Below are 24170 nucleotides of genomic sequence, written 5' to 3'. Positions count from 1 at the left end.
CACTACTTTTTATTAATAGTATATCAGACCAGTTCAAAATTTCACTTTAGAGTCAAGATTTCTAAAATTAGAGTGAATGGGGATAATTCATAAAAAGTGTCTGACACAAATTTTGTCTCAACAGGAGCACAGCCAATCAGCTATTACATTTTCATAAGGTGGCTATACACTGCGATTCTTGTTCAGAAAACGAATGGATCATGCAACAGTTGATAAGACACCACAAACTTAGTTTTTGTTATTTTGTTTGAAAATTTTCGATTGGTGAGGTTGGAAGACTTTTCTCGGCCCGAACAAAAATCAATCGGTGGGGGTTATCGTTCATCAAAAATCTTTGCAAGCACATGCACAAAAGGAAGGAGAATGGGAGAAAAACAACAAATGTATCTTCTATTTAAATAGTCCCTCCTTTTGGTGTGTGAATTTCAGGTTATAGGAGTTTAAACCGTATGATGGTGTCTTTATGTTTTTTACCCCAAATGGAAGCAAATGGAAAAATTCTGCTGCATAGGTGAAACGATCATTTTTGTAATTCAAAAAAATATGTTGGGTTAATATGTATAACAAATGATTTCCGAAATCGATATTTGACTTTGCTTGATGGGGAAGTCGAGCTAAAATCGAACAAGGGTTTTAAATCGAAAATCTACTAGTGTGTAGTACATATATAAGATAAAAGATGACTGCTTGCTATATCCAACTCACCCTAAAAGAATAAAATGGAATAAAAGTTAAGGTCAATTTTTTTCCCCATCTAATTTTTATTCTTGCTTTCAATGGTTAAAATGGAATTCAAGTCAAAACATTTTTCTAGTTCAGGTCTCATTGTCCATGTCCACACTGAAGAAAACCTAATTTCCTGTCCTGTAAGCCTTTGAATCTGGGAATGTTAGGGAAAATCAAAAATTTCCCATTCATCACAGGAACAGGGGGTAGAAGGAAAATCTGATAACGATTCTGACCTGTACTGCACACAAGATGCCACTTCCCTACTCTTTGGGGGCATCACCTTTTCCTTTCTTTTGTGTGCCTGGGAAAGGAAATGATGAGTAATCTACCCAATTGACAAAATATAGATGTATCTTGCTGCACTCCTTACCGGATTTGTAGTTTACCTGTTAAAGTCAGGCAGGTGCTTGTAGTGACCATGGACGGCACCGTGAAGTATACATGAAGTTCAAGAATTTCACCAGCACACCATTGATCAAGTGAAGTTAATCCATTTAATGACACAACAATACCATCCAACGCGTGCCATCCAACAATGCCATGCCAACGCATTGATCAATGGTGTGCTGGTGACATTCTTGATCTTCATTTACCCACTGGAAACACACAACACAGAAAAAAAAGAACTGACAGAGGTTCTATGCTGCACAAACAAAAAAATCTAGTTGCAGTTCCAATTTAATGCAGTCCAGATTTTCTCTGATGTGGTCACTAAGCGTTTGTTCTGCATTTGTAATTTTTACTATTAATTTCAATTACATTTGGAATGGAATTTTTACAATTTTTTAAAACGCGTTATATGCATGACATCTGGATATTTTATTTCTTGCTTTCATTATTTAATACATTGAAACCATATTTCTTATGCCTCCACCATTCACTGTTCAGTATGGAAAGAGACAGCATACATCTGTGAGCTAAGAGGCCTGAGGCTCAGGTGTCTTGGTTTACATAAAGCACATGTTTTATGTCAGCAAGTAATGTCTGTACTAGCTCTCAGAAAACATACAGCCTAACAGAGACAGCTGCTACAAAAATGAGCAAAGTCTGCAATTACTCAGATCCTTACCTTGACAGAAGCAGGTGAGGAGGGGCTTGTACAGGGACTGGTGCAACTAATGCTTTCCGATAACTTCCCCAACATTTGATCCGATTTATCTTCAAGGCGTTTTGGGTTTAAAACCACCTTCTCTTTATTTTTAACCTGTAGAGTTAAACCTGGAGGAGACTTCACAATCGTTCTGCAATATACAAAAAATAAAAATAATAATGGCTGCAACACTCTTTGAATGGGGTGAAAATCAGTTGACTTATATATTTTTTTTTTTTCCAAAGCATACAAGGTATTCTGTGATTGGAGGAAAGAACAAGGATGTGGCATGATCTCTCCTTCTCTAATCACAGATAGCCTTGCATTCTTTTTGTGAATGGGCAAGTAGTGAGGAGGGCGGGTAATGCGACCAGAGCATTTTACTGCTGGAGTTGCATTTCTCACTCCCCAATAGTGCCTGGAAGCTGGGCATTATGTGCGGGATACGGCAAGCTGCAAGGTAAGATTGCAGTGCAGTGCGTAAATTTGAATTTTTTTCTAAATGCTGGAGTTTGGCGTTAACATTCTATTTTGCAAATGAATGGAGTTTCTCGAACTAAAAACGACATTCATGGTTAGAATTTTGTTTGTTCCTTCCATTGTTTTGTCACAATGGTCGAAATCAATCGTCGAGTTGACCCCATTAAACTATTGGAAACTTAAAAAAACATTCTGAAAACAAATTAAATTCTACTGGAGTAAAGACTTGTGGTTTCAGAGGGTCTGCTGCCACACTGCAGAACTGGGAGTGAACTGGTAAAGGTTCCTTTGGACCACCGAATTAGTGAATTCGGTTTGCTGGTGAAGATTACCATTTCCTGAAAAACCCCAGTTCAGAGCAAACTGACTGAATATGCTGCTAATCTTGACTCATGCCAATCGATTCACTTATCCCTTATATTTACACCCAAAATTTTGTAATTACATGAACAGCAAACGGTGTTGCGGAAACCTGTTAGTAAAATTAGCACAATTACAGTAACCGTAAATCCTGATGTAGCAATATACCAGAAATAATACCTGTCCAGATGAGAGAGGTCATCAGAAAAGTCAGTATCTGAGCTCTTACGGCCATTACTGTTTCTCCAGGAAGATGAAACAGGAAGCTCTTCAGAAGAGATTGGTCTTGGTCTCTGCCCGATTCCAGAGGGCTGATGTAAACCTGCAGACTGTTCTTCGGTGCTCAGCACAGAAATTACTGTTCGGATGGTGGCCTCATCTGTTTGTGTCCATGGCTTTGAGGGTGCCCGCATTCTCCTCAGAAACAAACTATGCCACTTTTGCCGCAGGTGTAGCAGGAGACCAGCAGCCTAGCAAATGCAAAGTGTTAAAAAAACATGTTTTCAATCATACAAATTAGCAAACACTGCACAGTAATGAAATTACTACAAACATGCTCTAGGGAGTTATGAAGTTCACACACTGTATTGTAACAACCTTCCATTAAAAAGAAGGGAGATAATGGCAAAGTAGCATAGCCTAAGTGGGAGGATTGTGAAAATGAAGCTGTGCCATGCAAAAATGAACATACAGCAAAGATCCCAACAGGACACAGACATGTAAATATGCTGCTTATTCTGTGCCAAGACTAGGGACATTAAAGTATTTGCATATCCTTAACATGCAGTAAATAACTTTATAACAAGCCATCCCTGACCTCTCTAGCTGCACGTACTATAAAGTTACTCATTCCTATAAGATCACAACAAGGCTCTAAAGTCACCAGTTTCTACCAGCTTAGAAACATCTGCTTTCTGTTTACATTAAAAGACTGGTAAGCTGCCACTATGGTGTAATAGAAATTAATAGAAAAAGAGCTAAGATTTAATTGCCTCTGTTGTGACAAGGAATTTCTCAACAATGCTTATAGCTACAGAGGTGAATGAGAGCTTGTTTCTACTCCTTGTGCAGAATAAGGTACATACTTTAGTGTGCATAGTCTACCCACAGGTTCACTATAACCTCATCATAACATTCTAAAATCCACCACTGGCTGTGATAATTTCAAATATATGTAAACCAAAAAAGACTAAAATCTCATATAAGCTTTAACATGCTAATATCACTTTCAGGTCATTTTCAAATTTTCAGCACCACCAGAATAAAGCAAAGAATAAAAAAGGTAAATACAAGTATTTTATCTAAAAAAAATAAATCAGTTATTCAGTTATTTGTGATACACACTTCTTTAGCAAACTACTGTAGATGCCATTCAGTTAAAGTTGTTCACAAGATGTTCTCTAAAACCAACAATATCAAAATAATGTAAAAGATTGTCATATGGTTTTCTTCCTTTTGATGTAATCCATATTACACTACCTTAAAGGAGAACTATGAGGTCAGGGCTTTTCCCCATAGTTCTCCTAAGGGTAACGGGAGGGTATGGGTAACGGGAGGACAGAAACTAGCATCCTCACGTCACCCAAAGCTCAGTATACCACAAGCTACGAGGTATACGGAGACGCTGCAGCCGGGACAGATCCCGACATTACTGTCTGGATCCACCCAGCTGCGTGAGTGACAGCTGGCTCTGCCTATCTAGAGGCAGTGACAGCTGTACCTGCCCAGTCCGTTCCGCCAGTCAGCGATGGAGGATCGGAGCGGGAAATCCCTGCAGGGAGCCTTGAGTGACAGTCACCGCTCTCTGCAGGGACAGGATCGAGAAGTGAGCGAGCGACGGTATGCGTCAACTCCCACCATTTTATTCTATAGGGTCTTGGCATTCAGAAAATATATAATGTTGGGGGGTTTTACGTCATTTTCAGGCCTAAAATGTGGAATATAACATGGGTGCAAAAAATATGAAAAAAGGGCCTCAGTCATGAAGGGGTTAAAGCTCTTGCATTTAGCATAACTGGTGCATCCATTGTGCCTTTGCTTTAAAATAAAGCTGTTAGATTAAAAAGAAAAATGCTGTGAAACACACGGATATATTTGTGCTAGCGAACATTACCTCAGAGTCCAGCTTAAATTGTAGCCACTCATCCAGCTTAAGAGACGTCAACAAAGCTGTGGCCCTGTCTTCCATCTCACTGTCGCTGCTGTCATTGGGAACACCATCTAGGTTTGCTGCAATACACAGATTGAAGTTTTTTCAAATCAGAGCCGATTGATTTATAGATAGCAACAATAAGACCTCAATAAGCAATCAGCATCTAACATCAAATAATTGAGGAAACTGATGGACATGAGATCCTAACATAACGTATTAAACTGTATGCATCCACTATTACATATTGCCCTCTGTACAAAACACTTCTTCTGGGACTGATCATAGTGCTTACCAATTCTACTAATGTGGTTTAAAACTGAAAAAAGTATTTCCAAGTTTTTTTTTAATTTAAAGATAAACATTAAAATGAGATCAGAATAATGGCAATCTTGTTAATGTGTTATAAAGTTTTAAAATGCTTGCTTTGATATATAGCTGTTTTTACATATGTACATATGGGTGCCATGACATTTTATCATTACCTATACAGCCCTGCTTCCTGCTTTGTAGTGTTACACCATGGTTGTTCTTTACTGCTCCTTTTCACAATACAAGTCTATGTTGAAAAACTGAAAATAATATACTTCTTGTACCTGCTGATGTCAGATCAACAGATGTTAAAACTACAATTCCAACCAAAAAAGTTAGAACCTCTGTCAAATTTTTATTGCTGGCTGTGTCCCCATCTAATGTTCTTCCCTAATTTCCTGTCCCAGTGACATGACAGGAAATAAGTGGAAATGGTTTCCAATGTGAGGGAATATTATCCTTTCTTACCTTTGTCACTGAGGAAATTTGGAATTCCCCTTACTCTGTCTTAGTTGCAATGGTCACCATGACAAAAAATGAGGGTAGACCAGCTCAATATGGGCACACAGTAACCTGACCAGAGTCCATCCCTTTCACACTCTATCCCCAAAAAAACAAAAACCCCAAGTTTTGACTTAACTTTAAAGGTATATTTCACCTTTTGCAAAAAAATAACAAATATTTACAGAGAAAACAAATGTGCATTTATTCTTTTTTTTTGTATTTGATTATGGAGCTGGAGGAAGTTATCGATGGACTACAAGTATTTGACATCACCACACTTGTACTCCTTTGAGAACTACAAGTCCTTCTGCCGTAGTGGGGTTTTTTTCATTCATATCCTGTGAATAATTTTTTGAATGAATGACGCAGCTCTGCAGAGGGAGCCACACATGGTCACTTTTAAATCAAAACTACGCAGCAGCCTATGGGAAGAAGTACCTTGTGATTCAGACAAGTGGGGAGGGTTGAGGATGGAGGTGAGTTTTAAGTAGTCAGGAAGACTTGTTGTCATGGCTAATCTACAAATCTCTACATTTTATAAAATAAAAGTTAGGAAACGCAAGCATGTCAAATCTAGAAAAGAACATAAAAATACTAAAATACCAACTCCTAATATCTGTTATTGAAATGACACTATCCTTTTATGTACATTAAATGTGGTTGGTCTAAAAGGTACAACAAAACTATTATTTTTGGTCAACACTCCGGCCTTACACACTCACACTGAATGTCTTACCGTGGTATGTAGACTCCTGTAATGCATTGCTTGGCAGTCGGGCAGGTCCTGAGAAGATTGCTACTGTGACTGGTGTAACCGCTGTGCAACATCTAATGTTCGCAATTCTATGTGCCCGAGTCATTTCATCATATATCAGCCAATCTGTAGGCAACGTTTGTATTGCTGCTGCCTGACCATTCTCAGGGGGGATCTGTTCCAACAACAGTAAACATTTATTTGGTTTTGTCTATATTACAATGGAAAGGCAAATATAACACAATATATATATTCAAATCCCCAGCATCACAAATGGAAAGATTCTCCTACTACAACTAGGAAATGAAAAAGAACAGTTACTGTATTTGTGGATGTAGTCATTTAAAAATCCACAAATATCATATATAATAACAGATGGAGGATTATTAAGTCAAGGAGGTTAGGGACAGAGACAGTGGATAAAGCTAGAGGAAGCAAAACATCTCCATGTGTCATGGTAGGCTTTAACTCAAGTGTAAATTGCTGATCTTCTGGGTCTAGGAGACCAGGGACACTGTTTTAAAGCAACGTAGGTGGTCAAATCCAGTTGTTAGAGGAGCAAAGAGCTAAAAAAAACCCAGAATATCTACTAATATATGCCACGTAAGATATGAAGTAAAAACTGAAGGGGCTAACACAGGGGGAAGGGTATAGCCTATAATGGAGAGACCTCATCCTATAAGCAGGGTACACAACACAGAGTAAGACTGTAAAAGGGCGTGCTCCCGCGCCCTTAAACAATGGCAAGAGAATAAACTAAATAAGCAGACACTCAACAATTGCTATACATGAGAGGGTTTATATAAGGCAAAGAGTAGTGGCAAATGCTAATAAATCCTTAATAGTTCTTACAGTGACCCTAGACTCAGGAGTTAAATCTTAAAAATGCATTTGAGTACCTTAAAGGAGATCTATGAGGTGAGCGATTTCCACTCATCCTCATAGTTAGAGCCGACCTGTGACAAAGAAGCTGTCACAGGTCGGATCTATCGATCGGGAAGTGAGCAGAAACATGCACGGTCTGCTTACTTCTTGATCGTCTCCCTGCAGAGAGCCGTGACTGTCAGTCACCGCTACCCACAGGGATCCCCCCCCTCCCCTTTCCAATCCTCCAGAGCTGAGTGGAGGAACGAACGGGGGAGGGGGCAGGCACAGCTGTCTCTGTCTCTAGATAGGCAGAGCCAGCTGTCACTCACGCAGCTGGGTGGATCTCGGCAGTAATGTCGGGATCCGTCCTGGCTGCGGCGCTCAGAGTATATTGCCCGCGATATACTGAACTTTGGTTCACGGGAGGACGCTAGTATATATGTCCTCCCGTGACCCTAAAGAGAACTATGGGGAAAACCACTTACCCCATAGTTCTCTTTTAACTATTAACAAAAATGTATCTTATTTGTGTATCACTCGGCTGTAGATCCTCAAATCATCTCTGAATTCATGCTGACACTGTCCTTGCTTCTGGAGGGTGGCCACTGCTCCAAGCTCCCTCCTGTGATGGACTACAATCTCAATACAAATTAGTAAACTAAATGTGAGATTGTAGTTCATCATGGGAGTGTGCATGGAGTGGTGACTACTTTACAACACACACAGGGAACATGGGGAACAAAAGTAGCCACCCTCTGGAAGGAAGGACAGTGTCCATTACAATCTCAATTATTGTAATGCTCGCATGGATTCGCCCACCTGATGCATTTCGTCACTATTGACTTCTGAGGCGACGGTCTTCATACCTCAGAGGAAGTCAATAGTGACGAAATGCATCAGGTGGGCGGATTTTTTCTATGTTTATTATGGTTTATAGTGTCTAGACCATTAGACCTTGAGCTTTTTCTTACTATCATCAGCACAGGCATTGTGCAACACAGGTGCTGTGTATGACACAAAATTGTTTATCCCTTTGTGACAATTTTACATTTCATACTATTTTTCTCACATTTTAGGAATATTTTTTGAGTTTGAAGCGCAGTGCTATTTTCTTTTTTCCTTCAAAGCTTAAACTTGACACGCATACAAAATACGCAGCTATCCTACTGAGGGTTTCCATTTTTCATGCGGGCATAGCTGTATTACACTGCTATTCTTCTTTTCTTAGCAATCTGGTAAAGGGAAATTCTACAGCTCATTAATTAGTAATAGAGGAGAGGCTTTCTCAAATATCTCCACTACAGGCTCTCTCATATAAAGTCCAATGTATCAAAGTGACAGTACTAGGTTTCCCACAGCCTCCAGTTAACACATTATATGTTAAATCCCCAGCATCACAAGTTAGATAAATAAGATTTTCAGACCTATTCCATGTCAGTGATGCAGATGCCAAAGGCACAACATAACAGCCTGACAGCTAGCTTTAAATGCAAACAGTGTCAGTACCTGAATTAGACTTGGTATCAGCCTCGTGCAGTCCCTGTACAGAAAGACGGGGGGGAGCAGCACAGGGAACCATTCAGTTGTGTAGTAATGCAAGGAGCATGCTGGACGGAAAGAGAGCTAAGTGACAGAGAAATTAGATCATGTCTTCTTCTTTTACTGTCCATTCACTGGTTTTAAACCTGGTGTGCAGAGTTTTCTTCGTGGAGTGTGAGCTGAGACAGGCTGGGGAGCTGTGCCTGCATCCGAGATGGGAAGCGGATGTCCAAGCATGGGCTTTTGGAAAGGTATTTTTTTTAAAGCAGTGCTATGTAAATCTTAGAACCGTATGAACAGAAATACAAATCCTTTGTCAGGTAAAACAGCCCCCTTTCATGAATTTTAGCTGTAGATTCAGTTGTTGCTAAAGTTTAGTTTTAACAGCTAAGGGTCAGTGTACCAGGATGTTAAATAGTGAGTATAATATAATACAAAGTATGAAAGAAGAATACAACTGCCCATTTCCATGATAGAGATTACCTTTTTATACTGTGGCTGACTGAGGACTGAATTAGGGTGGAGGCGCACGCGTTTCTCCTTGGGTCCAGTGAACATCATCTTCTCTCTGTCCACATGTATTAAGTTTGGGTACATCCCAGCCACCAGAGCTGCCTTTACTACTGCCCAGTTCTCTGAGTTTGTATTTACATCTCTGATGTCTCCTCCTCCACGAGCCCTGACAAAGCCTGCACAGAAGCACCATAGCATTAAATGACATACATGGAAAAACTAATCTCACAATTTGTATGTATTGCCTGACTATCACCTGAAGCCCTGAGCTGTCCTAGCAGCTGTGTTCTCATTCCAATAATAATTTCCATGGTAGCCTGAGACAAGAAATTCTTCTCACAGAAGGCTCGTTCCCACCCATCACTGCGTGCTTTCTGCCAGGCCTGCAAGATATACATATAGATATTATTACACACTCTACATGTATATTAAACAAGAATTAAAAAAAAAAAAATTTTGGCATGTCTTACATAATGAAATAATTTACTGAATTGTGGTCAACCTACATTAGCTGTATTATGAACCTCTATTCCACAGACACTGAATGATGTGCAGAAATATGGCAACTTGTGGAATGGGTCATATGATTTCTCACCTACTGCCACCCTGACTAATTTTATAACAGTGCAAAGTCCAATTGTCTGTAGTAACACTGGGGGGCTATTTATAAATCTTCTGCTGCCACTAGATGGAGCAGAGGAACATAGTAAATTCTTATGCTCCTCGGCTCCATCTAGTGGCAGGAATGCCGTGCAAATGGAATTCGAATATCGTAAGGCTGGGTGCAAAATTTAAAAATAGACCCCAAAGTATTAATTAGAAAACTGAGTAACTGAGCAGTCAGTAAATAGACTATTCAAGTAGGGCTGAAACAACTAATCAATAAAAAATTAAAATAAAATAAAAAAATCGATAATTGATCATGAGAATCAGTGTCAACGATTCTTATTATCGATTAGTTAAATCCGCCGCCACTCTGCTCCCCGTTCTCCTCCCTGCTGGTGCCGGCAGAGGTGACACAGACCACTGCAGCTGGCACCATTAGGGAGGAGAGAATGCTGTGCCTCTGAATGGGCAAAGTAATTGTCAGTTTCGGCAAAAAAATTTTGCCGCAGGAGGTGCATTGCGGTGCCATTCATTTAGATGGCATCCCGAATGCACCTCCAATCCGCAGTGTGATCGCCCACACTGAAATGCACGGTACTGCAATGCCCTGCGTTCCAATGCCGCACGTTTTTAAATGTGCATACCGTATTATTATATTCAAATAAACTTTATGTTTGTAAACACTCCATTTGTGTATTTTATTTTAAATAAATTATATTAATATATTTTTTACTTAATCCGATTAAATTGGAAAAATAATCGGCCAACTAACCGATTATGAAAATAATCTTTAGTTGCAGCCCTATATTAAAGCATCACAAGTTTCCTAACAGAGATACAGGGGACTCAAAAAATATCTCAAAGGAGCAAGTTAATTATTCATCCTATTTTGTTTAACTTCACCATACCTGGAAAGCCCTGAGTAAAGCCACATGATCACTGAATGTGTCTGCGGTAAATCGTTTTCGACTTAGCATGGCAGCACGTTTTTGGGCAGCTTGCGCTGGTAAAAGAAATGGATCCCGATATGCTAAAGTGCAGGCAATGGTAAGGATGGGGTCTAAGCACTTCAGCACCACGGCACACAGCACCATTTTCCCAAGGTGAGGTTCTACTGGCAAATCAACCAAGTGATATCCAAGTTCTGTCAAATCTTCCCATGTGTCCATTGCATCAATTGCCTAAAAGAAGAAAAGCAACACAATGAGCTTATTCAACTAAATCAGTATGCAGCATAAAATTACAGTGAATTCAGAAAGTTGCTAAATATATTTATTCTTAACATTTTATGAAACACGTAAATATTATACAGTAAATTTTAAGGCTCTTCATTATGTGTTCCTAAAATAAAGCCTTTAAAAAATACTTTGGGGTTTAAAAGTGCATTTGTTTATAGATCACCTTTCACAACATATATAGGAGACAACAGTCACTAGCTTACTAAAAAAGTAATTGGTTACCAGTAACCCCACCCCCCTGCCCCAGTTCTTTGTCCAATACAGAGCCAAATACTTAAACAAATTTTACAAAATAATGGGATCCACCTCTTTCCCTACTATTAAAGCTGGACTCTGGAAAGGTTTAATAAAATTACCATTGCAGTTAAATCTAGGGATAGAAGAATAAGCTGTATTAGCGTACTCCTCTTCTCTCGGACACCATGGGTTGTGGGTAGGCCCTTGGCATCCTCATGTACAATGCAAGACTGCTGTTCCTGCACTGCACATGGTGACGTCAGAGTGTTGGAAAGAAGAGGCTGTCGGGGACCGATTGGAAGCCTGTCGGTGCAGACCTAGACTTAACAAGCAGTAAACTCTTGCAGTGTGGGGGAAGGCAGCCCACTGCAAGGATATTTTTTTTTTTTAAATCCCAACATTCAGCTTTTAGCAGGCACTCTCCAGGTCCTGGGGGCAGTAGAAGGCATCCACACCAGGACATACAGCACTGAAACATGTATTGAAGTACTTTGCAGTCCACTGCATTAGGCAGCTCATTCAAAATAATGGGCTGCAATGCATCTCAACACACACATTTTATTTATGCTGCATTTTCTGCAGTGCAGTACACTGCAACCCAAATTGTGTGTTGTGGTGTGCTGCAGTCTGTTGCAGCATAGGTGATACACACAGCCGAGTGCAGCACAGCTTTCTATATTCCCCTGGTGTTAGGCACATTTCTGATATCTTTCTTAAATGCCAAAAGAATTATATGTAGGAAGGTACCTGCTAAAATGTGAGGGTTAAAATAAGCACAGCTGCACCCAGGTTCTGTAATCCTTCTTGCTAGATGATATTTTGGACAAATTGGGGATGCTTTAAAGATTTAATCCACCAAAATGTATATTTCAGTTAGCAGGTGCTGGACAGTTAAATCATAACAGTTCTTTACATCCCTTGTATTTACTATTTATATTATGAAGAATGCAATAGTAGGAGTGGGAAAACCCAACGGTGAATGATTACGGACTCCAAGGTAAGCCAAACTATGCAGAGGTATCTTCACCCTGAAGCCCTTGAGAGATAAAAGAAGTCGGGGCTTCACTTGTAGCAGACAAACCCTTGTAATATGATCACAAAAATGGAATGGATTTTAGAAAAAATCCTTTGTGCTGCAATACTGGATTTCACCATAAGGTGGTGTAACAGGTGAACGCTAGTACAAATGCAGTAGCTTTCAACTCTTCTGAAACCCAGACATTATGACAGAAAGGTACGCCTCTCTTTTTTTAATCTGTGGAGAGGGTCAGAAATTGAAATTGCAGTGTTTAGAGGAAATCTGTTTTAACTAAACAAACATGAAACAAGAAACACATTGACATAGATTGCATAATGTTTACCTTTAGCATCTGAACAGCATTTCGTACAACTAAGGCTGGTGGTGGCTCCGGGGCCTTCATTAGAAAATCCGCAATTGGACAATTAATAGGAGCTAATAATTTTGTATGCAAGCAAAGCTCCTGTGAAGGGAATAACATACTACGTTAAAAGCATCCTGACACAAACTACATTCTGATTATTACTCATTTATAAATCAGCAAGGTAGCCCTTACATGAAGAGGCATTCGCAATAGTTCAGGTGTCTGAAACTCCAACATATTTTGAAAACGAAGCTTGCTGAACAGGCGGAAACAGATTCCAGGTCTGCAGCGCCCAGCTCTGGAAAATAAAAGCATGTGTCAGATTGTGGGCCCCTCCAGCCCCAATTTCTTAGGACCCATTCATACTGATGCAGTGTATTGACATGTGTATATGTGCACTGCATTAAAGGTAGCCCATTCATTTGAATTGCCTAATGCACCAAAATAGGCGCTTGTACCATTTCTGGCTAACGGAAGGGGCCCGAAACATTAATGGGTATGCATGGGGTCTAGTTCACACTGGATCCGTTGCATTATGTTGCACTGAAAATAGTAGTAACGCAACAGAACGGAGTGGGGTAAACTAGCCCCATTCACATCCATTCATTTTTTTTGGTGCCCCTCTGTTAGCAGTCGTTGAAAATCGTATTGCAACAGATCGCAACAGATCAGGTTTGAATGGGCCAGAGGCAGTATAGCATTATTACTTTTGGATTGAGTGGGGCAGTGGTAGAACTTCTGTTAGGATTGTACTGCTATGCGGGGCTTCGTTAGATTTCAGTTTCTGTCCTGCTGACAACATTTTGTCTGACAAGGAGTGAGGATAACTCTCAAATAACACAGACAGAAATAAAAAAAATATTTTCTTTAGTAGAGTAAGGGAAGGCTAGAACCTCTGTCATGTTATTTCAGTCTGTTTCCCTGTTGCACATTTTCCTTCCCTTCCTGTCTGGTGAAACAGTTATCAGCAGAACAGCAAGTGAAGGTACATCTCTCTAACAGGGCCCCGGATAGCAGTAAAAACCCAAATGGCACTCTAACCCTTCTGCACTCTATCCAAAACTAAATAAAAATGTCAACACTCTCTTACAGTTATCTTTTCTATACAGTTGTGGACACTTTGACATACACAATTGTAAATGTCTTAATTACTACTTTCACATAATGTAAATTGTATAGGGCTACAACTGATGATTATTTTCATAATCGATTAGTTGGCCAATAATTTTTTCGACTAATCGGATAAAAAAAAACTGAATACCATCCTTAATTTAAAATAAAATACACAAATGGAGTGTTACAAAGTTTACTTCAGAATAAAACTGCAGGCATAATTTTTTGCCATCGCACTGCATTGGAATGCACGGCAATGCAGTACATGCATTCCATTGCGGGCGATCACACTGTGGGTGGGAGGTGCCACTGAAATGAATAGCACTGCAACGTACCTCCCGCAGCAGAATTTGTCAGGCCGAAACCGAAAAAATGACTTTTTTCCCACCCGTTATACATTTTTTTAAATAATTGTATTGTAAGCACATGGTGCTTGAATGGCTTCAGCCAGGGAATGACAGCTACCAGTGGCAAGATTCTGCAGATGGCAGCTGAATGTAAATACAGCAGTTAGTGGGCTGGTGCAATAACCAGCATGCTATTGGCATTTTCAATTTGCAATAACCAATAGCAGGCTGGCTATTGCACCCGCCCACTGCTTGCTCTGCCCTCCTCTCAGCGTAGAGGAGAGAGCTAGGGGATCCAACCAAATAATCAACAATGAGAATAGTTGACAACTATTTTCATTATCGATTAGTTGGTTGCAGCCCTAAAATTGTTTACATTATTCATGTTTTTGGTATAGTTCTAGGTGTTGTTTTAATATTCAAAAGATCATAGATAATTATAATCTCAAAGTATCCTGTGCATATGAGGGGGATTTAAGAACTGCATGCCGAAAACTCCATGAGGAATTTTGGATAAATTATTTTTTACATGGCAAGACTTAACCCGTGTAGATTAATTCATCTGCAAAATGTTTTATTTCTGTCCTGGCTCAAATAAATAATTACAAAGTCAATACCTTCCTTTTCTTTGAATAGCACTAGCTTTGGAAATCCAAACCATCTTTAGCATGGTGACATGGTTTAGAGCATCGAAAGATTTCTGCAAGAAATAAACACCCAGGATTCAGATTGAGCAGATTATTACTTATAGGATGCTTTTGGGAGAAAATGTTGAAGTGTTATGTTAAAAAACAATTCTAAGAAGCAAGCACCAACAAATGTGAGCCATTAATGATATCTGAATATTGTAGCATATGTTCACTCGATTGCCATAAATCGGGGCTCTCTGATCCTCTGTGACCAGGCATGCGGACACTGGGAATCTGCTTGAAGTGCAATTCCTGAAGCATATGTAGTGAAACTTCCCTTCCCTCTGACTCCTATATCACATAAAAGATCCAGTGCAGATCTAAATTTGATTGGTGGCTGGAACAATCATGAGGATATATATATATATATATACACACACACACACACACACATATATATATATATCTATATATCTATATCTATGTATATATAGTTGGCCATACACTATGTGAATTTCGTCCGGTTCTTGATGAACTGCTGAAATTCACACAGTTGGTGCCGTTGTCGACACCCTTTCGCCTAACATCCCTTGAGCAGCTGATCAAAAGAGCCAGTCAGAAAATCTTGAACGAACAGAGCCGGTAGCCAATCAGCTGCCGCCGGTCACTGTCAAAATACAATGAAATCACCGCTCGTAAGCATCAATGGAGGAATCCGTTATATGTTCTTTGTTCAGCGGGCAGGTTGAATGAAGAAAACATTACAGTGTATGGCCAAAGTTAAAGACAGCAAGGAGCTTCCAATGGGTGAGTTTGGGAGTTTCCCCAGATTTTCTTTTTAACCTGCATAATTACTTATCTGAATATAGACACAAAACAAGCATCTTTGTGAATGTATATGTTTTATATTAAAGAGTAACACTGCTAGGCATCACCTGCATCTAAACTGGCAATGTATCAAAGCAATTTCAGAAAAACAAACACTCATTATGGGTAGACTCTCCGTTCCTCTATCAGTCAGGTGGGTAAAAGTGCTGACTGATGGTAATTAATTATAACCACATCTAATATTAACACAATTGTCTGCATTCCTATTAGATCAGATGTTTTCTAGTGACAACTATTCAAATGTTTTCAACTACATGGAGTACAAGTCCAATAATTAGTGTAAAAGGGAAAAACAAAAACATAGTGTTGCTATTCTGCCCTCAAATGTTTTTTTCACACAATATCTAAAAAAAATCCTCACCCTGGCGTGAATGGTGATCTTTTAAAAACAGAACATCAAAATTTAGAGCTCCACAGTCGATTTAACTTACCTCTTTCACTTTGCCAGAGTCTATAACAAACACGACATCATTAACGGTGATACTGGTTTCTGCTATATTAGTGGAGAGTATCTGTAAAAAATAGATCAGTTACACCACGGGTTGACTAACATTGGCTGAACGAAGACAGAGCTTCATATAAAGGGAAATTATATGGGGTTTTGCAATATTTATACCTTAGTTTCACCTTTGTTAGTTCCTAAGGTGAAATGTACAAAGTCTTCTGACTATGTTATACTTGCAAATTAGAGAGTGAGCTATGAAAGCTGCATACAACAGGCTTTTATCAGTAAAGCAGCTTTGGTCACCCTGGGAAACACGCGAAATAGAGCCTACAAGTACAGCCGCTGGCTGGAAATGTAAATATCACATTCAATATTTCTTTCACAACATTTTTATTGGGTTTTTTTAAAATAAGGAAATTGAATGTACAAAAAAAGTTTGTTTCAAGGCATGGTTAAGACAAATGATCAAAACAGCAGTGAAAACAGAGTGGCTAACTGCTGGCAGTTATACAATAAAATCACCTCTGACCAATGTAACTGGGTGATCAGGGAAGGCTGGGGTTAACCAAGAGCATTGAGAAGAGGTAGAGCACAATAAGGAGGGGGTCCGAGATGTGGAAACCTGGGGTCACAAAGAAAAGAGGGGGAGATAAAAGTAAAAAAGGTAAGGGAAGAAAGACGAAGAGGGAAGTAGAAGATAAAAGGAGAGAGGAATAGAATAGTAAGAAAGGAAAAGAGAATGTAAAGCAACTCGAAGATGCCTGAAATTTAGATGGACAAAAGAGAAGTCCTAAAAATAGGCGGTTTAGAGTGCGTGATCTAGCCCACGATATGGGCAAAAAGCGTTCATGAACTAAAATAGAATTAACACAATTGTTAACCTCTTCAAAACTTAGGGACAGGGATTTCCAAGCTCTGGCTATGCTCATTTTAGTGGCAACAAAAATGTGACTAACTAAAATCTTCTCAAAATAGGACAAGGCAGGGATAGGCCTAAGCAAAAGCGCATTACATGGATCCCACCATAAATTAACATTAAGGATTTAACGGATAAGGTTAGACATGGACATGTCCACGACACATTGTACCGATATTCGAACAAACTCAGTAGGGCTGCAACAACTAATCGATGGTGGAGGGAGGGGGAGAGAGAGAGAGAGGGGGAGAAAGAGAGAGGGGGGAGAAAGAGAGAGGGGGGAGGTTTTTTTTTATGCAACCAAAACAACTAGTTGAAATAATAAATCGGGCAACTAATCGATTATGAAAATAATTGTTAGCTGCAGCCCTAAACCTCGGAAACAGTTGGGTGGGTAAAAAGGGATGTAATTTAATCCAGGGTCATATGCAATATTTAACAAAAACCTGAATGTAAAACTATTTTAAACAATTTTTAGTTCCAAACATGAAAGAAAATAATTTACAAAACACAATACATCCTCTTTAATAAAACACTTACAATCTTCCGGATCCCAGCTGGAGTATTCTTCAATACCTTCTTCTGATCAGATGTCTGCATGTTTGAGTGCAGCATGAATATCTGGAATCTTGCACAGTTCAGAAAGAGAACATAGTTATAGACTCCAATAGCTTCAATATCATTTATATATGTAATTTATTGAGGTTTTCATGTCCACCCCCTACTGAAACTATTTCCTACAAAGTGCTCATTGACTGCAGAAATATACATCACACTTGAAAAATATATACCTATTGGCATTATCCGCAAATCTCTTGTCATCATACAAAATGCGATCTCTTAATCCTACAATCTCATCATATCCTGGAAGAAATATTAGTACGGCCCCTGCAAAACATAATCAGTATTGCTGAAGATCAAAATATTGTATGGAGTATAGGAAAAAGTATTTCTGATACATTTAATGTATCAGACACAGGTCAGTTCAGCAGCAGATACCAGATGTCCCAACCCCTTTAGGAGTCATCCAGTCTCCAATGAATAAGGACACCAAAGAAAGACATCCAAGACAACTAATGACACTGTACCTGACTCAGAAGTTTGACAAATGTTATAAAGCACATGCATTATCAGATCAAGGTCCACTTTCTCATCATCAAAACTGTGGTGGTACACTTTGAGGAGTTCCTGCTCTTCTGCACTGAGGTTACTGCTGCCAGCCTGGACCAGAGATGTTTCATCCAAACTGTTTGGCTCCTGTGAAGCACTAAACACATAACATAACATAAATTGGTGCTAGAGCATCTGGACAGAAGAATTGAGGATCAAAAAACACAGTACTAGTTACCTGTAGGACTCCAGCAGGTCCACAACTTCAGCCTGTCCAAAGTGTCTAGCCCAGTCCACAGCCTTCCTACCAGAAAAAGCAACGTGTGGGGAAAATGTTTTTATATCCTGTTACAAATCATAAACAGCCGCCGTATCTTAAATTGCAATAAATGTCCATTAATGCTCTGGGCTTATTCAGTAAGGTGTAATAGACTCACAAAGTGCAATTAACTAACACATCAGAATATATTGCTCTGACTACAACTGAAATATAATATGATGAGTTATTAGGATCACTGACTTTAGGCCTCGTTCACATTGAGCGATTTATCGCGCGGTATTTACAGCGCGATATCGCTCTTCAATGCTTTGCAATGGTGCAAAGGGTCCTGCTGTCGCGGGTCGTGTGTCGCTACAGCAGGACCCTTTTTGGAGCGGATTTTGCCGCGATTCAATGCTTTTTGATGCAAGCATTTGCGCAATATCGCGCAAAATGCAAATCGCGCGACAAACGCGTGATTTGCGAATCGCCAAGTGTGAATGGGGCCTTACATCTCATCAGTGCTTTCTGTGATGCTTAAAGTGATATTAAAGTCCCTCCCCCTCATGTTAATGTTAGCACTTACTTTAAATGATGTCTCTTATTCCAATCTTCTTCTTTCCTGATGTTTTCATCTGTCCCTCCAGCGGTGTGGCGGCTCTCCGATCCAGCGCTGACTGCTCTGTCCCTGCGATCCAGCGGTGTCTGCATGCGGGTGCACGCGTCCATAGACTTACCTTGCGTCTCTGCTCGTCTCCCGGCCGAGAATCGGAATTGCGCATGCTCCCGCCCCAAGATCCTTTGCGGCCGTACGAGCAGTTCCTGATTCTCGGCGCGGGAGCGCATAGCGATAACGAGGTAAGTTTAAACCTAGTTAAAGCGGTTTTTTTTTTTTTTACTTTTTGCCTATATCTACTGCTTGCTAGCAGTAGATATAGACAAAAAAAACAGAGGGTTTAGACCCCCTTTAAATGAATGAGCTTTGTATATCTGAAATTACAGTAAAAAGATGTATATAACTGATACTGGGCTATGCGATTCATTGATGTATCTAAATCCAATTTTTTGTTTTCATTTTAAGTACGGTAGTGGAGGGTTAAAACCGCTATCAGGTTGTTTTTTTTGCCATATTTTGTCTCTTCCCTTTCTGTCCTGTAGAGAACAGGAAGTTAGAAAATATCTTTCCAATGTCAGGGAAATCAATTCGGCAAGAAGTGTCCCTGTTGTAAGATATCACCTCTAGTGCTGTTCTGGTGGCAACTCAAAATTGTGGATTTCCCATAACGTCTATTCCTGACAGTGGTTTTAACCCCTCACCACCACTTTATCCAAAACCAGAAGAAAAAAAAAAAGAAGTTTACATTTTTCTGACCCTAGTGTGTCCTGAGGAACACCAAACTATGTGTAGAGAATGGAGCTTAGCCCCCTGTGCGATAGCAATAAAGTGTAAAAAAAAAAAAAAGTATCATAGGAAAAAATTTTTTTTTTAAAACAGCAAAATCAATTTAAGTCCCCCGCATATATAAACGTAAATATGCATTGGGTGCGCCTACATGCGAAAACAACGATTACACCTGACATGTTAAAAGAGAACTATGGGGTAAGTGGGGTGACAATACTGTGGAGATCCAACCAGCTGCATGAGTGAAAGCGGGCTCTGCCTATCTAGAGGCAAAGCCAGCTGTGCCCGCCCCTCCCCCGTCCGTTCCGCCAGTCAGCTTTGCATTTTCTGCAGAAGACGTGTATCCAAACCTCTGTTTTTAACCTGCGTGTGAGACAAGTTTTTTTACATGCTAGCTTGTGAGTGTGCCAGGAAAACTTTTTGCTGTTTTACTAGTTACCCGACATGACACCATCTTCCATGTGTTACCAAAAATTGGATAATATGCCGCAGCTCACAGCGCTCTCGTCCTGACTCCTGCAGCGCTCGGCGGCTGTCACTTTCTTATCTCCCCGCTGGAACAGCGGCCAGCGGGGAGAAAATAAACAAGGGATGACCAGATGTATCGGCCGAAACATGGCTCTTTCGGCATTATGCCAAAAGTGCCATTTTCGGCCGATATGTTTCGGTGGCCGATATATCGGTGCATCCCTAATAATAATAAATGTTTCATAACATAGGGAAAAACTATATTTTTTCAAAATTTTCTGAACTTTTTTCATTATATAGTAAAAAATAAAACCCCCCAGGGGTAATTAAATGCCACCAAGAGTAAGCTCTATATGCCCCCCCAAAAAAATGGTATAAGATTAATTTCAGTACAGCATTGCATGACTGAATAAACGTCAGTCAAAGTACCGCAGCGCTGAATACTGAAAAATGGCCTGGACAGGAAGGGGGTTTAACACCGCTGTCAGCAAGCGGTTAAAGTGTATGTTAAGGGTTAACTAATCAGTTTACCTGCCCCGGTGACATTCACTCAATCTGCTGGTGCTTTGATTGCTGTCCCATGAGCTGGAAAATGTCTGAGCAGGGAGACTGTATTCATCACACCTTAAGGGCTTGTTCACACGATTTTCCGGTCCAGATCTGGTGCAGATCTGCAGACGCATTTCTATACGTGCAGTGCATTTTTTACGCGTTCCAGTTAGTAGTTCTTTTTTTTGTTGGGAGTTGGGCTGTCATTATGTTAGCTGCAGTGCGGAGCGTTTTCGGCTGGTTTTTCCATTGCGTTTGACGTGTACGTGCGTTTCTGGACCGGACAAAATGTGACATGCAGTATTTTTTCTGTCTGGACCGGAACGGACTGTGCTGGTGAGAACTGTTGCCCATAAAACACATAGGGATACATTTTTTGGTGCAGGAGCGCACGGATCTGGTCCGGACTGAATCGGACGTCGTGTGAACAAGCCCTTAGTTATACTTCAGGCTTTAAAGTGGTAAATTAAGAAACGCATACATCATCTGTCATTATACAAATCATTGTCAGCAGTGGGGGTGCTTTATAATACAGGACAAAGCAAAAACTTCACTAAGCACGCATGGTTATCAATTCATTTTTGTAAACACCCATTCTTTGCGCAAGCACCAACTGCTCATATTCACAAATGTGTCGACATGCCCTTAGTTGATCTGTTTTTCATAGAAACCATTTATTTGTTATCTTTAAGGTTAACACATAGAAAAAAAATTTGGGGCCATTTTGCATTTTTTATTTAGCCCATGTGCCTATAAACCTCATAAATATTGAGAAAGAGGATATGTCTCATCCATAACATTTCTGGCCAAACTTAATGATGTAAGGATCTAGAAGCAAATGCTACATTAAATGGCATAATAAAAGTGTCACAAAATGAGTTACGAGTATAATAAATGCATTCATCAGGCAACTGAAGATAACATAGATAGTACCTAATAACTTAAATAGTAAAGCCAACTATGCATACAGTCATTTAAATACATTAGCTATGCATTTACCATCCATTTGATGCTTTGCTGTGAACATTGGCTCCCATGCTAATAATCTGTTCCACCTGACTCAAAAAGCCCCGTCCAGCTGCCACCATCAAGGGAGACGCGCTTGTATCGCTGTGTCTGTAGTCAACTAAAAACAAAAAAGGGACAGTGATAGTAAAGACAGGATATTGTGACCTCCACAGCTTAAAGAAAGGATTCTACCAAACAACCTTCAAAGCATTTGACAAAAAAATCCTAAATATGAACTAGGAAGGATTTTTGAAAAATTATACACACATGGGCAAAGCACCAGAAAAAGTTATGATAGCGTAGTAATCGTATTTTTCAGTTTTCCGCAGGGTCAAGATAACGGGAAGGAGAAATAGGCTGCATTTACTGTTAAATGAAAAAAAAACAATCCTGGCATTAAGCTGTACATGGCTACTTATCCCTGCCTATAGGGAATAGGTGCCAAATGTATAGGGACATTTCATAGCAAACCAGTCAACCATTTTAAACTTTTGAAAGTAAAAGTCCTGTCTAAGAGCAGGCATAAAAAAAGGTGCCCACTATTACTATTAGGGCCCATATCGACAAGCTTTTCTTCACGCCAGACGGGTTTTACATACAAGTCTATGGGAATGCCAAACCCACTTGAAGCATGTCAAATGCAAGTCAGGAGGACAACCTCAGGTCAAATGCACCGGTCAATGAATTCTAAATGATCTCAGAAGCATCTTAAAGTGGACCTTTACCCCATTTCACACAAAAAAAAAAAAAAACACATCAGCATGCAGCTTTGCATGCTTATTTTAACCACTTCCCGTCCGCTGAAAGACGCTTGGACGGGAGTCTCCTGGATGCGGGTGGGCATCTTTAGACGTCCTTCGTGCCGGCACCCGCTCGTGCGCGCAGGAATCTGCCAGGATTTTAAACGGCCAGCGATGGCCGTTTACATACAAGCGGTCTGGCGTCCGTAAAGATGCGCGATTGCTTGTATGATGCAAGTCAGGGTGACCCCTCTCTTACCTCTTCTCGTCGTTCACGCCGCCGCCGCGATCCCGGGCGTCAACCATCCCGGGCGATGTGGCGGCTCTGTGCACTGAGAACGGAGGGAGTTCAGTACAGATCTCCCTCTGCTCTCCGCTCGGTCTCTGAATGCAGGAAGTGATGTATATTACATCACTTCCGCATTCCCCTGTCACTCTCCGGTACAGAAACCGGAGAGAAGCTGATGAAGCACATCTAAGCTTCAGCTTCTCTCGGGGGTCCCTAGGTGAGGACATTAGGGGTCTTAGAGGCCCCTGATGTCTCCATAAAGGGGACCTGTCACTGTAGTTTGTTATTACATAGGGGACTTCTTAGCACCCTATGTGATAACAATAAAGTTGAGTGTAAAAAAAAAGTTAAAAAAAGAAATTGCTCCCAAAATACAATTTCACACACAAATAAAAAAAAACCCACAAAAGTTTTTTTAAAGTCCCCCACCCACACATAGATGCGCAAAAATGCGTTAGGTGTGCCTACACGCAAAAACGACGATTGCACCCATTACGCCACACGTTACATATCGCCGCGAACGTCGGAGTGTGAGCAATAATTCTAGGGCCATCAATCACTGATAACATTAAACTGATGAGCGCTAAAATCTTTTAAAGCAAAGCCTATGGCCAATTTTGGCTATGATAGTTTTTTGCGATTTTACGGGTGTGTGCAATTTTAAGGCTTGACATGTTTGGTGTCTATTTACCTGATGTGACCCCGCCTTTTATGTTTTACCAAAACATTGGGTAAAAATTAATGTTTCCTAAAATAGTAAAGGGAAAACCGTGTTTTTTTTTTTTTAAATATTCAGTACTTTTTTGTTATATAGTAAAAAATAAACCCCCCAGTTGTGATTAAATACCACCAAAAGAAAGCTCTATCTGTCCCCAAAAAATGGTATAAAATTTGTTTAACTACAGCGTTGCATCACGGAATAAACGTCAGTTGAAGTACCGCAGCGCTGAATACTGAAAAATGGCCTGGTTGGGAAGGGGGTGTAAACACCCCGGTCAGGAAGTGGTTAAATACATTCATTAGCTATACATATCTTACTTTTACTTACAATTACAGTTTTTCCACTTTCTGGTCCTTCTTAGGCAATAATGATGAAATCTGGGCCTAAGAGATGTATCCTGGGTAGGTTACATCAGCAGTGAATTGCTGGGCAAGCTCATCTGCATACTGCAAAATCTCACAAGCTCTCAGGGAAAGGCATTTTTTCCCCTTTTCTGAGATTCTACATCACAAATTCACATGTGCCA

General features: G+C 40.1%; 1 protein-coding gene across 1 annotated transcript in view; it reads right to left on the bottom strand.

Moving 5' to 3' along the window:
• The window catches only part of YTHDC2 (YTH domain containing 2), a 71660-nt gene that overhangs the window by 9378 nt on the left and 38112 nt on the right, over positions 1-24170 (bottom strand). Inside the window, exons 12-27 of the mRNA XM_018562491.1 lie at positions 21886-22012; positions 18447-18512; positions 18187-18365; positions 17890-17986; positions 17639-17726; positions 16169-16249; positions 14838-14920; positions 12953-13058; positions 12740-12859; positions 10812-11084; positions 9554-9680; positions 9268-9473; positions 6343-6553; positions 4773-4879; positions 2840-3129; positions 1799-1970 (exon numbers count right to left, since the gene is read on the bottom strand). Of these exons, the coding sequence (XP_018417993.1) occupies positions 1799-1970; positions 2840-3129; positions 4773-4879; positions 6343-6553; positions 9268-9473; positions 9554-9680; positions 10812-11084; positions 12740-12859; positions 12953-13058; positions 14838-14920; positions 16169-16249; positions 17639-17726; positions 17890-17986; positions 18187-18365; positions 18447-18512; positions 21886-22012 (2333 nt within the window). The remainder of the gene's footprint in view (positions 1-1798; positions 1971-2839; positions 3130-4772; positions 4880-6342; positions 6554-9267; positions 9474-9553; positions 9681-10811; positions 11085-12739; positions 12860-12952; positions 13059-14837; positions 14921-16168; positions 16250-17638; positions 17727-17889; positions 17987-18186; positions 18366-18446; positions 18513-21885; positions 22013-24170) is intronic.

Source organism: Nanorana parkeri, unplaced genomic scaffold, assembly GCF_000935625.1.
Source record: "Nanorana parkeri isolate BGI_ZX_2015 unplaced genomic scaffold, ASM93562v1 scaffold580, whole genome shotgun sequence".
Classification (NCBI taxonomy): Eukaryota; Metazoa; Chordata; class Amphibia; order Anura; family Dicroglossidae; genus Nanorana; species Nanorana parkeri.
The sequence above is the reverse complement of the archived record's forward strand: the minus strand, read 5'-3'. Positions and strand labels throughout refer to the sequence as shown.